Here is a 19,105-nt window from a genome sequence, read left to right as displayed (position 1 = left end):
AATATAAGACTGGATACTATAAACCTCTTAGAGGAAAACATAGGAAGAACACTCTTTGACATAAATCACAGCAAGATCTTTTCTGATCCACCTCCTAGACTAATGGAAATAAAAATAAACAAATGGGACCTAATGAAACTTCAAAGCTTTTGCACAGCAAAGGAAACCATAAACAAGACCAAAAGACAACCCTCAGAATGGGAGAAAATATTTGCAAATGAATCAATGGACAAAGGGTCAATCTCCAAAATATATAAACAGCTCATGCAGCTCAATATTAAAAAACAAACAACCTAATCCAAAAATGGGCAGAAGACCTAAATAGACATTTCTCTGAAGAAGACATACAGATGGCCAAGAAGTACATGAAAAGCTGCTCAACATCATTAATTATTTGAGAAATGCAAATCAAAACTACAATGAAGTATAACCTCACACCAGTTAGAATGGGCTTCATCAGAAAATCTACAAACAACAAATGCTGGAGAGGGTGTCGAGAAAAGGGAACCCTCTTGCACTGTTGGTGGGAATGTAAATTGATACAGCCACTATGGAGAACAGTATGGAGGTTACTTAAAAAACTAAAAATAGAATTACCATATGATCCAGCAATCCCACTACTGGGCATATACCCAGAGAAAACCATAATGCAAAAAGACACAAGCACCCCAATGTTCACTGCAGCACTATTTACAATAGCCAGGTCATGAAAGCAACCTAAATGCCCATCGACAGATGAATGGATAAAGAAGTTGTGGTACATATATACAATGGAATATTACTCAGCCATAAAAAGGAACTAAATTGGGTCATTTGTTGAGCTGTGGATGGATATGGAGACTGTCATACAGAGTGAAGTAAGTCAGAAAGAGAGAAGCAAATAGCGTATATTAACGTATATATGTGGAACCTAGAAAAATGGTACAGATGAAGCGGTTTGCAGGGCAGAAGTTGAGACAGAGATGTAGAGAACAAACGTATGGACACCAAGGGGGGAAAGCGGCTGGGGGTGGTGGTGGAGGTGGTGGTGTGATGAACTGGGAGATTGGGATTGACATGTATACACTGATGTGTATAAAATTGATGACTAATAAGAACCTGCTGTATAAAAATATATATATAATTAAATTTAAAAATTAAAAAAAAAAAAGTAAAAGGGTAATTTTGTTTAGTATACTATCTTTGAAAGAGAAAATCTCCATGTGTTTCTAAGGTTTCTGTTCTTGTTTCAAGACTAGACAAATTTTCAGATTCTATTCCAGACCTACCAATTCAGGAACTTTGGGTGTGGGGTCCAACAATCTGTGTTTCAACAAGCCTCTAGGTGACTCTAATGCCTGTTAAAGATTGAGCACAAGTGGACTAGACTATTCCTCTATATACCACAACTATTAAATATTTAATGCATGTTTAAAAGTTATGATGAGACATAGGTAAAAATTAGGAAAAATCTCAATAAATTATGGACTTTATTAAAAAATTATGAATCAATGTTGGTTCATTAGTTTCAATAAATGTACAATACTAATGTAAGATGTTAACAACAGGAGAAACTGGGAGAACGTAATATTCAGAAACCCTCTATACTATATGTATAACTTTTATATAAATCTAAAACTATAATAAATTAAAACTTATTTTAAAAAATAAGATTATAATTGGCATAATGAATCATACCTTTTTGTTTAACACTAGTTTTCTTCAGCTGTCTAAGAAGATTTCCACTTCCTCTCAGAACTGTCTTCAAAGTTCTCAAACCCCAGTCATAATGTTGCTGAGGTGTCAAAAGTTCTCTTAGGTAAAGACATGGAAATCATAAATCATCAAATAGCTATAAGAAATTATTTTTGTAATCATATTAAAAGAAATACAGAATCTAACTACTAACACATAGAAATAATTCCTAATATTACATTAGTTTATAAAAATGAATCAAGCAACACAAAATAATCACTCAAGTAAAATGTTAAAGATGGATGGTTCTCAAGGATCAGGATAAACCTTTCACAAACTGGCTATCATCTTAATGAAGACACTAAATGATAACCACCTGTTACTTTTATTCCTAAAGTCTTTAATCAATCCATCTTGCTCTCAATCTCTGACACTCTAGTTCTCACTGTCTCTTAAGTAATATGGACCAGAATTCTAGGTTGTCCAAAGAAGCTAAAAGTCAATCTCTATTACTAGAAATCAGACATAAAAAAAAAAAAAAAATGTGAAAGATTCCCTCCAAACAACAGTAGGCTTTGAGTGGTCAGCTGGTAAATTAGTTTAGTAAGTATCATTTAGCTGGAGTACTCCAATAAAAATATTTTGCAGAAAAAACGTGAAATTGAATTAATAGTATTTATGAAAAACAAGCAGTTTTGAGCCAGACGTTTCTGTTATTCAAACTAAAATCTTTCTTACCAACACCTTGAGTACAATACAAAATTGTACTTATGAAAATCACCAATATGAAAATCACTGAATAGGTAAATTGGACAAATGTGGAAAATGGTCATTAATAACCCTGATCAATCATGGAACTATAAAATATTAAAATATTTAAAACAGGAAAACTCACCTGGATAGATTGAAGATAGCTACCAATTTTCTGCCCAACACCTTAGCATCTTTAAAGCCTTCTGAATAGAGAATAACTTCTGCAATAAGCTCATTGTCTGGACGAGACATGGCTACTGGCCTGAAAAGCTGTTTAAGGTTATCAGGCAGTTTTTGTCTTCCTCCATAACCTTTTCCAGCAGGATTCATAGTGATAAAAATTCCAGAATTAGAATTTATTTCTACCTGGAATATTAATTTAAAACATAGGCATCAAATACTTGAAACTATAACTATAAAACATATTGCAAATAGAAGTTTTATTGTGACATATTTCTACACATACATCTTATACCTTAGCAAAAAGCAACCACTAGTGTGCTAAACATCTCCTTACTCAACATATAATAAACTCCTTAGGAACTACACTACTTTATAGAGGCTCTTTACAATCAGTTTTTTGAGGCTGAAAGTTTAAGTGATGGTAACTAGTTTGAATGTCTATTCATTCATTCAGCATATGTTTACTAAAAGCCTTCCTTGTGTTAGGCACTTTGCTAAGTACACAGAGACAACATAACTCTGAACTAAAGTCAGTAATAATTTATGCCCTTCTGGAGTTTATAGTCTATTGAATATTTGAAAGAAGCAATCATAGTTAATAAATGCTATAAGAGCAAAATATCATGAGAGTATCTAATAGGAGCATTTTCAACAAAGCACTAAGAATAGAAAGGCAGAATTATAATGTATAAACAATGAATGGGCAATCAGGAAGTAGAAATACCTAGAGTAAAAAACCTGGCTATAAAGGAAAGAAAACAAAAAGTGTGGTTGGAAGGAAAGATGAATTAAGGGAAGGTTCGCTTATGTTTTAATTATACTAAATATTATATTACAGTATCATTATATCTAATATAATATAATACATTATTAAGAAGGAAAATATGTGATTATGTTTAAAAGCCAACGAGAAATGAGTAGAAGGACAGAGATAACTCTGAAGAGAAGGTCCCTTGGAAGCAGATTCCAAAGTATAGATGGAAAAATTAGTTTGAGTTGGGAAAAAGGACAATTTTTCTTTCTAAGAGGAGGAACTGACAAAAAATGAACAGGGTAGAAAATAAATTTTGATGACAGAGAGGTAAAAACTGAAGAATTTCTCTTTTCTTTGTTAAGAAAGAGTTGAAACATCATGTAAGTAACAGGCAAGTTAGAAGGGGTCCTACTTCCTTGGTCTACCCTGAAAAACTTGTATTGGGAAAATGTTATTATGGGGAAGAGGATAATTTCACAGTTCTTTCAACTTTCAGTATATTCACCATTACACATTATATAGAGAAATCTATGTTTTACATACAAATAAGTTTAAGTTCTAATGACATGAATGTATACCTCCTATGGGGAGAAGTGAGCAACAGAAGAATAGTTAAGTATTTATTGTTTTAAGATTCATACAGAATAGTGATTAAAAACATGAATTTCAGAATTAGACAGACATGGGTTCAATTTCCAGCTCCATTTCTTATGTTTAACATATCAAGCCCTAGTTTCCTCATCCATAAAGTTAAAAAAATATAATAGTACCTAAGTCAAAGGATTGTTATGAGTACTAAATGAAACAATGCATAAAAGCACTAAGCACAGTGGCATAGAGTGTTTGATAAATGTTAGCAAATATTATTATAACTGGATTATTCAATATCAAAAGTTTGAAGATGGGGCTTCCCTGGTGGCGCAGTGGTTGACAGTCCGCCTGCCGATGCAGGGGACACGAGTTCATGTCCCAGTCTGGTAAGATCCCACATGCCGCGGAGCGGCTGCGCCCGTGAGCCATGGCCACTGAGCCTGCGCGTCCGGAGCCTGTGCTCCGCAACGGGAGAAGCCGCAACAGTGAGAGGCCCGCGTACCGCAGAAAAAAAAAAAAAAAAGTTTGAAGATAAATGGTGGAAATGGGACCCAAAAAGGGTGAGAAACTCAGAGACAATTCACAGGTAAAAAGGTTTAACACACTGGTCACAAATTAGCAACAGAGGTGCCAGGAAAAATAAAGATAGACTGTTTGCCTGAGTAGGAGTAACGCAAAGTCTTATAAAATAGTTTAATTCTTTAAATTCCCAATATATGCTATACCTCCTTGCCAAGCAGTTCACATACAGTTCTATGATTCTTCAAAGCATCTTGAATTGTCTGGATTTGCATAGAAACTGCTGACAGTACAGATTCTTCTAGTCTATTGAATTCATCAAAACAACCCCAGGCCCCACACTTCACCAAACCAACAAATATTCGTCCCATTGACTTCACATCGATGCCCTTAAAAATAACAATAAAAATTATATTCAATAAAAATAATTAAAATCTCTAATAATAATTTAATACTTTATGTCATTTAGTGAGAAGGTAATCATTTCACCCATCTATACCTCTTTAGTTCTTTTTTAAGCAGAGATTAAATAGCTACTCTTTCAAAACCTAGGATGGTTTCAAGGAGTAAACAAAATAATTCATGTGAAAGTGTTCTGAAAAGTACACAGAACTAAACAAGTATAAGATTTTGTTTCAGTTATTCTTTAAGTCAAAATACACACAATGTTTTGAAAATGGTAACTTAATAAGAATTTAAGATTTTTCCTCTACTCTAATATAAAGCTTCATTCTGTATTTAAAATTATTTCTATGTAATAGTTCTCTTTAGAAAAGTTTTTGGACTACACTATGTGCAACCTCTCTCCATTTTACTTCTCAAATAAAATCCACTTTCAAGTGATTTAAAAGAAGAGTGATTTTAAAATAGAGCATTTCATATGTAAGTATGTGAAAACTACTCCAAACATCTAAGACACTATTATAGCGTTTGATAATTATTTATTCTACCTCATCACAATTAAAAACTAAAACTTGTCTTCCAAGAAGTCCACCTAAAGCCTTTACTGATTCAGTTTTTCCAGTTCCAGCTGGTCCGTACGGATTTCCTCCAAGTCCCATCTTCATGGCTTGAGTGAGAGTTAAGTAGCACTTGTCTGTCAGTGGAGTGTAAACCAGCTTGGGAGCATTACCCTACACAAGAGAAATATAAATTTCAAATATTCATATTCTATTCAATATGTACAAATATTATATAGTGTAGTTAAATAGCAATTCTAGTTAAAAATTTAAAAAGGCAAAAAATAGTTTAAAGTTGTTAACAGAAAAAATATACAAAAATTTTTTTAGTAATTCAAGAAACTTTCTAAAGCACAAACTGGAATTAAACTTAGTTATTTCTCAAGCATGTATTTTATTCTATCCTCAATTGACATACTGTCAGGTTTTCCAAATAGGCTCTCAAGTTCTTGATAATGTCACAAAGATATACCTCTAAGGCAGGCAAATCCAGAAACTGTATACAATTATACACTTTCCAATACAATTCAATATAATTATGTACAATAATCATCCTATTTTGTATTTTAAAATTCATGTAAATTACTTCCTGGAATCTTACAATCTTCAAAAATCAGAACTACTTTGGAAATCTCAAAGTATAATTAATTTGAAAAACTCCTTATGAAATTAATAATCTTAACCTATCAAATAATTCTCAAAATTGCTACTAAATTTTAGCGGAAATAGAGTCCAATTCAAGCTGCATTTTATAGAGTTTTTCTTTAATTTAGGTGGACAGATTTGGGTCTCAAAATACATTTCCTTTTTGAAAGAGCTAGCTGGCAACTCTCTTGACATATGCTTATTAACATAAATGTCAAATATATCCTTATGATTGACTCACTATGATGGAAGAAGGCAGAGAGGATACAGCTGGATTTTTTGAGAACAGGTTACATGAGCTAGGTTATTTGCTTGAAAATTCTTTTACCTTACAAACTGAGAATATTTAACAAATGTACTTTGACATATTAACAATTGCACTAATTTTGGCCTTGTAAAAGGAGGCACAAACCAAATTGTTTCCATTGAGGTTGCCTAATATTCAATTCTCTTTAGATTAAAACTATATTTCAATCTGTATAAATAAATACTGCTCTAAGAAAAGGTACATTTAGAGAATTCAGCACAACACTGCCACTATGTTAACTTTTTTTGTATATAGAATTTTTTCCAATATAACATCTTTTTAATTATGATGAAATAGAAGACAATAACACAAAAAAATTCTTAAAAGTTACAGCTAAAATAACTCTTTCATCCAATAGCAAATTTCCTTTAAAGTAAATAATTTCTAACTGGAAAAATTAAACATTTCTGCCACAAGTCATACCTGGTACTCATAAGTATACTGAAGTTCAGAATCCACCATTTGAACGTAACATGTGTGATTGCTTTTCATATAGAATCTAACTTGTTTTTTCCAAGCCCAGTCTTCAGTTGTATGAACCTGAACTTGGTTTAACTGCTTCACCACATCAATATTATGAATAATATCAAGAATAAGTGCTTTAAGTTTAAGCTCCAGAATGCCAGATTCTGTATACAATTAAAATAATTGGGGAAAACGTTAGCCTGTGATTTATGTACTTTATGATTTTATATACACACACACACACACACACACACACATGATTTCTCAATAAATGAATTTAAATGGTAATTTCATGATACATTTGAATAGTATAGTAATATATATCATGCAAGTCAAAAGAATGTCAAATCCACCAATAAGAATTGTGTGTGTGAAAACTAAGATATTAAAATTCAATGAAACCAGGGTTCTGGTTCCTTATGCAAGGGAGTAAACACACTCAGCCTCTGAATGCAGGTATAAAACACGGACAACATACATTGAACTGCTGTTTAGGACTCTGAAAAAGTAAAGAGTATCAGGCAAATTGGGGAAGGGAAGAATTAGAAGTGCCACCAAACCAGTGGTAAATTTACCTTTTTTCTTTTTCTTTTTCCTCTCTTATATCCATGGGCCTGGATTCAATGCTGCCAGAAACCCATACTGGTGTAGACAGAGAGAGGTCCAGGAGAAGGCTTTTAACTCAGACTTGAAAAGCAGAAAAGGAGTCTCAGCGCTGGCAGCTGAGACCCAGAAATGCCTAAAACTCTGAAGGAAGGGAACTGTCCTCTGAAATCAGAGGAGCTATGATCCCAAGACAGTGGGACTAACTCAAATTGCTCTTTTTCTCTCTTTTCTCCCATCAACTGGTCCAAGACATGGGCACAGTCACAGAAAGTGTGAAGGAGAGTACAGTACATGAAACTCCAGCTTTATGGCCAGAGGACCAAAAGAGGAGCCCAAGGGAACCACAAAATCACTGCTAAGACCATGGAAGGGGAGAAGATTGGGAAAATGACCCTATAAACTTTATGAACTCTTGAGCTCAGCCTGATCTGTGCAGACCTCATCCTAAACATTAAACCAAAGACTTTGATAACTGGCCACTAGGTGGCACACATGTGGGGAAGATCTCAAGAGTGTAGCAAAGACAGAACAGACATTGGAACCACAACCCACAGAAAGCTGGCTGAAACTTGTGGCCTGAACCCAACAAGATCACTTGCTAACAGAAAAATATCAACATTATCCAGCAAATTTAAATAAGACTCAGACTCTTATAACACAATATGCAAAATGTCCAGGATACAATCCAAAATCATTCAACATGAAAAGAACCAAAAAAATCAACTCACATCAGAAAAGACAATAATAAAGGTGAAATGAAGACATTCTCAAGAGAAGGAAATCTGTAAGATTCATAGTCAGTAAATGGGCTCTAAAAGAAACACTAAAGAAAATTCTTCAAAGAAAGAAAATGACAGCAGAAGGAAACTTGGAGGTTGAAGGATGGGCAACAGAAATGGTAAGCATCTAGATAAATATAATAGACTATTCTCAGGTCCTTTAAAATACATTTGACAGTTAAAGAAAAAAATTATAATCTCATGGAGTTTTCAATGTATATAGATATCTATAGACATTGAAAACAACATAAAAAGGGGAGGATAAAGAAACCCATATGGTGGTAAGGTTTCTACATTCCACTTAAAATAGTAAATTATTGATTCTAAGTACAATATAAAAGTATGTATATTGTAATTCCTAAAGTAACCTCCAAAATAGACACACAGATGATTGATTGACAGACAAAAGCACAATAGATAAATTAAGATAGAATACTAAAAAAATGTTCAAATAACCCAAAAGTAGGCAGAAAATGGAATATTTTCCCATACCAGTATTCCCTGGATCCTCAGAACTTGTATCAATGTTAGTATAGTGCTCTAACTTATTCACCAGTTGTGTTTCAATCTGATGAAGACTATGATCTTTGATGGCATTTTCTACATCTTCAGTGAATTTAATCTGCTCTGCCAAGCATAATATCTAATGAATAAAGAGAAAAATTATTTTTTAAAGCTGAATTTACTTAGAAATATTTTATAAATTTAAGGAAAGATACCTTTTTCCAAATTTCCAATTACATATTGGACCTCTCTACCTGAATGTCTTACTGGCACCTCATATATTAATAGAGCAATACATTTGTAGAAAAAGCATGTGTGATGCAGCCCAAGCTTACTTCTCAGAGCTCATCTTTTACTATTCTCCTATAGGCCTATTTTTGGGTCTTAGAGCCCACCAAGCTTATTATAACCTAAGTGCTTTGTACTTTCTTCCCATGACTCTCCTCATAAATGGCTTCTTTTTAACCAGTAAGATGCAAAGATAACAGAGTATGATGCATTCTATTTAATAAAAAGAGTAATCTTCTAGCATTCCAAAATAATCTCTCAGTATACTACTGAAGTCTACAATTTCAAAACACCAATTTTATCCTAAATTAAAGTCTGTCTTAATCTTTCAGTCTAATACCCATAAACAGAAACTAAATACAGATCAACTTCATGTTTACATAAAATATGAAATATTAATGCCATTTGAGAGGATTTCTATAAAATTATCAATATAGCAAGGTTACTGATAAAGCAAATGATACATTTAAACACCAGATTTTGTAAACTTGTATTAAAATACTTTGATACAGTTCTTAGATGAACAAGGAAAACCAATAACCTCCTTTAAACTAAAGACATGATCCATCATTGTATAAAAACACTAAACCTACTGACCAATTAACTACTGAACAGATTGTTTTTTTCTTATATATACCTTTTAGCATCCAGAAAATATCAAATGCCTCTATTTATCAGATTAATCCATTATCTATATATAATTTTAATACTTAATATAGCAGGCTAAGCTGCTGTTTGCTCTTAGAACATTGTACAAATACCACATTAAGTTCCTTAACAAAAGAGAAAGCCAATTAGTAACTTTGCAGGGCAAAGTCACCTCTCATACTTTGTAGTACAAAACTCACCAGCTTCTTTAATCAAGTATATGGTGAAGTGTTTAAACAGATCCAAATCTGCTTTGTGAGAAAAGACTTCGCTTTTTAATTTTCATATGAAAATCTTCACTTGCCACCTTGAAACTAATAGTCATATATATGGATTTCCACTCAGGCAATACTACTGAATTTCTGTATTATAAATAAATTTTAATAATAATGCACATCGATATCTCAATTTTTAACAGTCTGCTATACGATTTCTATGAGAGGCTAACAGAAATGATGCTCAAGATACAGTCTTACCTAATTCTCGTGTCACATTACCATTAAGATACCTGGACAAACACTAACATTGTCTAAAATGTAACGGTCGTTAAGGGTGCTCTGCAAACATTATATAATTTAACCTTCAAAATGAGTTGCCGTGGAGGTATTATTATACCCTCTTAACTAAGTGTCAAAAGGAATCACTCAAAGTATAACTGAAAAAGGTAGGATTTGAACCAAGGTCTGTCAGATTTTTTCTACTTTATCATGCTGCCTCCTTCCCAGACCAGAAAGTGCTTTCTCTACATTATTTCAGGTCCTTACAAAGATGTCTTTAGAGAACTGAATTAATAGTACACAGTAACCTGTACCAGACATTCATGTAACCAGTTATACTATTCAATCCCCTTATATAAATGCTCTTGAGATAATTTTTTCTTAACATTAACTGCTAATAAACTAGAATTCTTTGTTTTGATAGATTATGAACTGTATACATGTTTAGTAGTTCATATTTTTACTTGATTGCTCAGAGCCCAGAACTAAGTTTCAGGCTCAAATCCAGCAACATTCTTTAGCCTGTAGCTCCCAGTATATCTCCTGATATAACTGTCATTTACTCAACCTAATTATTATGCAATTCTTACTTTTGTATATTTTTTAATATTGTGTCTTTTACTCTAAGTCAATTTAAATCCTACCTGGAAGTTGACAGAGTACTAGGAAACATTTCCAGAGATAATAAAGCATTTTAACTCTGACTTTCAATGGCATTATTATTCATCAATGACTACTTTTATTTTTCTCTAAGAACAGAGTTTTTAAACATATTTTAGTTTGACTTAAACAGCTAAAAGATACAAAATGATATGAGTGATAAAACGGCTAAGAATCCAGAATGTTCCAAGTTTCCTATTTAATTTCTCATGCTTTAAAAGAACCAACATAAAACCCTGTTCCAATACCTACTAAATGTTTTAATCTGAAAAGCAAAAAATAGTTAGGTAGATTTTCCTGTGAGAAATCATAGAACATCTCAATGCCTGCCTTTCATAGTCCCTAAGAACTAAAGTTCCTGATGTCTTACCTCTGTAGTGTTAGTCTCAACCAGCAATAAAACTAATCCTGAACAAGGCAGGATATCTAACCCAAGTCTTAGTGCTACACTTTAATAAGGCCCAGAACAAGTTTTGTAAGACACATATCTAGCATCCAGTGTTTCAGGAATGAGCTCCTATGCACACTGACCTGTAGCAATCTCTATAACAACCATGAAACCTAGCGCTCTTCTTCCCTGCCAAAGTTCTAGTTAAGTACTGTGATTATGTTTCAGACCAACACTAACACTACTAAATTCCCACCAGCTCCAACCTCCTAGATGAGTCCATGGGAAGGGTGGGAGACAATGTTAGAGATCCTGTGCCTCTCCATCAATGATGGACTAATCATCTGGAACCAGGAAACTAATACATGACTAATTCTGCCTCCCAGTTCCACTCCCCAATGGCCTGGGTAGCTTAGATCTCAGCAGGCCTTCTGCTTGTAAGCATCTGAATTATGGCAAACTAATGGAGCTAGAAGAGAATTTCACTATTGTGCTGCTCCTCCCTCACATTTAACAGCTGAGGGACTGAGACTCAGATATTAAGCAATTAGTCAATGTTAATTGTTAGATAAAGAGAAAACAAAGATCCCAGTTGTCTAAGCCTCCTGACCTCTAGGTCAGGGATCTTCCAATGACACCATGCCTACCTGTACTCTAGACATAAGCCCCCTTACCTGTGAAGGGAAAAAGGATGGGTCAATTGCACCTTGAGAACTTCGTCCAGCAGTAACACATTCCGTCAACAACTCTTTCAAAGTTTGCTTCATTTCCAAGGCTAAATCATTTAACCAAGTCTGAAAATAAAATTAGAAAATATATTATTTCTTATTACACAAGTCATAAAACAAAAACACAAGCTAATGACTCTATTCTTTTATTTCAGGAGGAAGGTTATAATTTCTTATTGACTCTCACACTCCCAAAATGTGTTGTATGGTATATAATTTTTTATTAATAAATGATTTAAATGAAGAAAACTATTTTTTCACCTCTTGGGATAATGTTAAGTGTGAAAACTCAAAAATTTGTAGTTAGTTATCACTATCACCATCTATACAAACCAAAAAAAATGAACATTTAAAAACTAACCCATTCATTTCATCATTATGATAAATCAAACTAGCTAGCTGGGCCAATAAATTAGAGTCACAATGACTAGGTAAGTCCCCTGGCTCACACTATCCTGATGATCTTATATTCAGAAAGCTGTAACCATAGGAAGGGATTGCTTCATTAAGGTGAAACATATTATTTAAGGAGTTAAGATCCCTCTTCAAACAAAACTAATTCTGTTTCAAGGTCAAAACAATACATTTTTCACTCATTTGATTATAGATAAAATAACAAAAGTTTAAACTAAAGTTAAAATAATAATGATGATTAATAAAAATAGCATGAATATTTAAGGATCACTACTTAACTTTTAAAAACTGTATCATTTGCAATAAAATATAAGAGCAAAAACTACAATCTTAAATAGCTTTTCATCATTACCTTTTTTAAGTTCTAGCTTTTTACTGTTTATCTTTAGAGCACTTTCCAGTATTAAAAATAGCACAAACTTTTGCCCAGTTCAAAAGCCACTGCAGCTAAAGAGTAAGAAGCTCTCAGTGCATGGCAGCAGACACCTACTCTGCTAATCATCACAAGAGCTCCCGGAGCGCTGCACTACACCCAGCTGCTAAAAGCTCTTTCTCTCTCTGTTCATCCAGTCCTAATAAAATCACAAGAAAGGAAAACAACAGCAAAAACAACAAATCTCTTCTCCAAATATGGGAGCTACTTAACAAACCTTCTATCCTTTCAACCACTTGATTTATATACTCAACATCCAATAAAATGTTGAGGCCTAACCAGGAATGGACTTTTTACTAAACTGTACAGATACATGCATGATAAGGCATGGCCCTGACTTGCAGTTGAAAGATACCTTTAGAACTTAAAAATTACAATTCAATGTGTTACATCCTATTGCTGTTGGCTTTAGCTGTATAACTGTAATAGGCTTTTGACAGTTCACTTCTAGTCCTGCAGAACCAATTAATCAATAGTTGTACTATAAATGCACTAGTTTCAAGTTTACTTGTTCATTTAAATCATCTCATACAACTCAGATTTTAAAGAAAAAAAAAAAGAACAAAGACTTATTGAGCAGTTATGTTCCAAACACTATAGTGTACCTAAAGCCAATTATCTCATTTAATTTTCAACAGAAAGTCTTTGCTAGTAGGCCTCCCATTTTACAGTTAAGAAAACTGAGACTCTAAATTATATAGCTGATAAGTTGTGGAGCTACAATTAATATCCAAGTCTTCTTGACTCCAAAGCAAAATTTGTTTTCAAAATTACATGCTGCCTTCCAAAGACTAAAAATACATACTCTCTTTAATATCAAATCATTCTGAACCTAACAAAATAAATTAGTTTTTAAGATATAAGTTTCCAAAAGGCCTAAATTAACCAACTTACTCTACAAATTGACTGAATTAATTTTGATACAAAGTTCATATCGTTAATTCTTTATACTTTCACACTTGAAAAAGAATTACTTACCTCTACGTTATTTGACAGAAGAACTTTGTTTTTAAAAGGTACAACTTCTCCCTCTAAAGATTTCATTGCAGTTATATGTTTTGATTCCTCATCAAAGCACACACTGTTAATGCCTACATTACAAAAGCAACAATTTATATGCAAAAGTTTCATTAAAGACATAATTATTAGACAGTATATATGATTACCACATAATACATAAAGTATACTTCATAATATAGAATATATTTGAATTATATTAATTCAGTTATATAATGAAATAGAACAGCTTTTCATAACCCAAAACTGGAAACAACCGAATGCCCACCAGATGAATAGAGAAACTGTGGTATATTTGAACAATTGACTATTCTAAGCAATAAAAAGGAATAAAATATAGTTTTAGGTATCTTGAAACCATTATGATGAGTGAAAAAAAACAGGCACAAATGAGTGCATAAGAATACGTACCAATGATTCCACTTACATTATATGAGACAAAAAGATAATAGGGAAGGGGGAGAGCAAACAAGATTTCCCTTCCCCAAAATTTGCACTCACTTTATAGTATATAAAAAAACACATTACCTAATTTTGATCTTTAGAAAAACCCTGTAAGTTATTATTTACAATTTAAAGAAAGAAACTAGATTTCAGAGAGGTAAATTAATAACTAATAAATAGTAGAGGTAGAGCTCGAAAGCAAGCTTTCTGATTCCAAGAGCTCTTTCTACTATCTTCCACAGGCAAAATCACAGTTACAGATATAAGCACTCAAACGCTTCAGATATACAGTGGTTAATAAATACTTCTGTAAAGCACCAGAGAGTAAATATCTTAGGTTTTTACAGGTCATAAGGTCTCGGTGTCAATTACTCAACTCTGCTTGTAGCACAAAAGCAGCTATAGACAATAATGGACATGGCTGTATTCCTTCCAACAAAACCTTATTGAAAAAAAAAAAAAAACAGAGAGCTACTCAGATTTGGCCTGTGGGCCTACAGTTTGCTAATCCCTGACTGCAAGTGAAGATGATGAAAATTTTTTACTTCTTAAAGTTAATTTGAAAAATACAGCTCTTTTCCAACAAATAATATTTCAAGAAAATAATAATCATCGTGTTTGTAGCAAACCACTTCTGAATGCAATTACCCAACTAAAATGATTCAACAACATCGAAGCATATGGCACTATTACTCTACACTTTTTACCAGGTAATCTCACCTCTTCCTATAGCCTAATTATCATCTATACACAGATGACTCCCAATTTTACATCTCCATCCCACGTATCTCTGCTAACAATAATTGCCTACTGAGTATCTCCACTGGGACATCACTCAAGAGACCTTAAACTCAATAATGAATGGACATGTTCTCCTTCACTTCAGACCTCTGCACATCCTATTCCCTCTGTTTCCCCATTTTTCCTCTAGCTAAGACCTACATTTTCTTCAGATCTCACATGAGATGTCATCTTTACATACCCAAAACTGAGCTAAATGTCTTCACAGATGCAGCTATAACACCACATACTTATGTCGACCATAGAAATTGTCGTATATTATATTTGTCAACTTACTAACTTGCCTCGTCCACTAAACTAGAGTTCTTTGAGTGTATGACCTGTATTTTATTCAACAGTCTGCCTAAGAGCCTAACATAATGCCTGGCAGATAACTGAAACTCAATAAATATCTGTTGAATAAATGTTCAATCTTACCAGCAAACAGTTTCTTAAGGTGAGACTGAATCACTGATGAGTTAGTAGACTGGCCCAGTATTTCTAATAAGTCATCATCACCAATGAAGTAAAATCTTGGGAATGCTGAGCGTTTTTCCTAAAAAAAAAAAAAAAAAAAGAAGAATCTCTTTTCAAATAATTAAGATATTAAAGTACTTTATAATTTATTATATAAGATTGTTTTTAAAAACATGCCTCCAATAATTCATTTAATGATTTCTGACATCTTTGAAGCTGATCAAGTATCGTTAGTAGAGAATTTCTGATTCCTGCATGAGTAGTTAACGTTGTGACTCTATTATCTTTCTTGATGTCAGTCATTATTGATCTGCAGAAGAAAAAAGTTATTTTCACATCTATTTTAACAGTGTTTGGCTGAAACAGGGATGTGGAGACTTTTTTTTGCTTGCTTAAAACAAACTAGTAACATCAGTATAACAGCAATACATTATTATACTTCTAATAAATAATCCTCAAAGTTAATAATACTCTATTACCATTTTTAACCTCCATTATTGCACATTCTCTTATTTCATTCACTCACTAAACAAATATTAAGCCTTACCTCATAGAGATAATGGCCCAGTGACAGAGAAAGATATTAAATAATTTCTCCAAATATTCAAATAAAATTATGATAAATGCTAAGAAAGAAAAGCACAAAGGACTGTTTTGTACTAAGAAAGAATTAGTAAAAGGCTAATGCGGAAATCCCTAACCTATGACTTATTTGAGGAAGTAATTTAAGCTGAGATTTGAATGATAATGAAAAAGAAAAAGGCAAAGAATAGGAGGGAAACAGTTTCTGGCAAAGACCCTGAGAAAGAGCGTGGTATGTTAGAGAAACTAAAGGCTAGAGTCACTAAAGTTAAAAAAAAAAAAGAGAGAGAGAGAGAGAGAGAGCGCAGCACAAGAAAAAGCTAGAGAAATGGACAAGGAGCAGATCCTTAGATCTGCTTTATCCTCAGAGCAATAGAAAGTCATTTTAAAGTTTTACTTAATGGAATAAAGGAAAGAAGTAATGTGGACTTCATTTTTAAAAGATTACTCTGGCTGTTGTGTGAAAAACTTACTGGAGAAGACAAGAATAAGAATTAGTCAAAAGATTAGCCAGTAGTACAAGTGAGTGACAACAAAAATACTTCAGAACATCAAAGAAGTAGAGATATAAAAGATATAATAAAATCGATTAGTAGGTTAGAATCAACAAAATTTGGTAACAAATGGATTTGGAAATGGAGGAAGAGGTCAAAGATATCCATTATGCTTCTGCCTTGAGCAGTTAGGTGGTACCATTTATCGGGAAGAAACCAGAGAGAAAAGAAAAGGGACTGTAGGAAAGAGACTGGGGGTAAATTCATGAATTTAGTTATGACATGTTGAGGACATTTAATACATTTGGAGCTCAGAAAAGAAATATGAGCTCAATAAATAAGTTGAGGAGACCTCAGCAAATAGATGAGAATTGATTCTGAGAGTGGTTAAGATCATTAAGGAGAGAACATAGAGTGAGAAAACCTAAAGCTGAAAGGTGGAGAATGTCTACATCTAAATGTTTAGAAAGGGCTGAGGACTAGGAATCAGGAGTGGAACCAGAGAAATGGGCAGAAAACCAAAAAGGACAGGATCACAGAAGCCAAAAGAACAGACTTTCTAAGAAAGAAGAAATTTTCAACTCTATTAGATACTAGTCAGAGATAAAGTAAAATGAAAAATAAAAAATGCCCATCAGATTTACAATGGGAAAGTAATTGGTAACTTTAAGAAATACTAGGTATATATTAGTAATATTATTATTACTATTATACTATAGAAATATTATTAATATAGGTAGAGTGGTAAAGATAGAAACCAGATCAAAATGATTCAAGTATATAACTGAATGAGAGAAACTCATTTCTCAGAAGGATCCAGTAGGAAAAAAGTTGAAGACACAGATGATGCTAATAATGTAAAAGTAATTAGCTTGTATTAAGTACCTCACAATATGAATAAAAACCATCATATGTGTCTTTGTCTTATGTAGTTGTACTGACCTAAAATCTTCATCAAGTCTGTTGAAGCGCATCTGTTCTTTTGGCAATGCTCCACGGCCAAAAATGGGTTCCAAATATACCCACTTTCTCTGAATGTGGTTTAAATTCTGTAGGTACTCATCTAACTCTGCAAGTTTTCTTTCCCAAATTGACACTTTATCTTCAAATCCTTTATAATAAGGAGAATCCTTTAAGGACTGAAGAAGGCACCTATTATCTCCAACTTGATTTACTATATCCTTCCAGTCTTTAATCAGCTTGATAGTTCGACTTTGGCTGTCTTCATAATCAACCAATGTAAATACTGCTCCAACTCCCCAAAGATCAAGTTCTCGTAAAGCTTCTCTGATTGTAACTTCCCCTTGTGCACGACTATTTAAATCCTATTTAACACAAAATATTCATATTTATTACTTCAACATTATCATATAAGTTATATCTATTTTATAAGAAGATATATTTTTATTTGACTTTGCACCATAAAGAAAAAAAAATTTTAAGTGGATTATTTTCATAAATCCAAGAGAATTACTGGCAAATGTATTAAGGGATATCAGATATCTAGTTCACATGGTCAAATATATACAGAGTTCTGCCTTATGCTTTTTACTTCTAAAAAAAACCCCAAAATTTAAGCATCCACTGCAAACCACAAAAATATTTAAAATTTTGCAGAACTCAGCCATTTTATTGTAATTTAACTGTAAGTTCCAATACATCTAAAATGATTAGCAACCATCTAGAATTACCTCCTACAGCAGTCATGCTTTATAACCTTATGATTATCTACATATGCTCCAGGATTATCAGCAAAGATGAAAGTATACATATTAGATAATATATTAGAAAATAAAACAATTTGACATCAAAAGTCCTTTTATTTTTTACATTAAATGGGCAGAACACAAAATAGAAAGTCTGCTACTTATGATATAATTGTACAAGTTTTACTTTCACCTGAGACCTATGCTAAAACTGATTAGCAAATTGGTTCCTTGTTTAGTTCTCTGTATTTTTGTACCCCTTAGCTTCTATTTATAATATACCCTATGATTTTAAATGTATTTTATAAAATGCTTTGTACTTGTTTGCTTTTTGATTAAAGCTGACTTCCTTCTTAAAGTAAGACATATTTTATTTCAGATTTTTTCTCTCAAAGAAGGGGTTTATATTGTTTCTATAACCCCATCGATAGATTCAGATGTATTACTAATGAAAGAATAATGGAAAAATGGAACACTGTCACTATTTTAAGGGAAGAAAGAAATTTAACTTGCTGCTTTATTTAAATAAAAAATAAAGCAATATGTCAACAAAGGTCAGATCTATGAGATATTTATAAAAGTGATTCTTACTTTAAGGTCTGAAGCTTTGGCAACAATTGTATCAGCTACTCTAAGCAGATCACCAAACAGTAATTTATCTAGACTAGTCCCCCGAGGAAGGCCAAGTAGACGAAAAAGGTCAAGCCAGTGATCTGGAGAAAGATGCTCCCCTCTCACATATTTCAAGATAGGGACTGCGATCTGTTAAAAAAGAAGACAAGAAGACTTATGTATGTATGTATGCAAGCA

General features: G+C 32.9%; 1 protein-coding gene across 2 annotated transcripts in view; it reads right to left on the bottom strand.

Annotated features, from left to right (window-relative positions):
• DYNC2H1 (dynein cytoplasmic 2 heavy chain 1) overlaps window positions 1-19,105 on the bottom strand; it is a 372,035-nt gene that overhangs the window by 297,112 nt on the left and 55,818 nt on the right. For both annotated transcript variants that reach the window (XM_004282190.3, XM_049714064.1), the window contains exons 25-36: window positions 18,887-19,057; window positions 17,532-17,914; window positions 15,691-15,823; window positions 15,475-15,592; window positions 13,774-13,886; window positions 11,895-12,014; window positions 8,728-8,878; window positions 6,809-7,014; window positions 5,425-5,607; window positions 4,681-4,863; window positions 2,570-2,793; window positions 1,678-1,793 (exon numbers count right to left, since the gene is read on the bottom strand). In XM_004282190.3, the coding sequence (XP_004282238.2) occupies window positions 1,678-1,793; window positions 2,570-2,793; window positions 4,681-4,863; window positions 5,425-5,607; window positions 6,809-7,014; window positions 8,728-8,878; window positions 11,895-12,014; window positions 13,774-13,886; window positions 15,475-15,592; window positions 15,691-15,823; window positions 17,532-17,914; window positions 18,887-19,057 (2,101 nt within the window). The remainder of the gene's footprint in view (window positions 1-1,677; window positions 1,794-2,569; window positions 2,794-4,680; window positions 4,864-5,424; window positions 5,608-6,808; window positions 7,015-8,727; window positions 8,879-11,894; window positions 12,015-13,773; window positions 13,887-15,474; window positions 15,593-15,690; window positions 15,824-17,531; window positions 17,915-18,886; window positions 19,058-19,105) is intronic.

Source organism: Orcinus orca, chromosome 8 (genome assembly GCF_937001465.1).
Source record: "Orcinus orca chromosome 8, mOrcOrc1.1, whole genome shotgun sequence".
Taxonomy (NCBI): Eukaryota; Metazoa; Chordata; class Mammalia; order Artiodactyla; family Delphinidae; genus Orcinus; species Orcinus orca.
The sequence above is the reverse complement of the archived record's forward strand: the minus strand, read 5'-3'. Positions and strand labels throughout refer to the sequence as shown.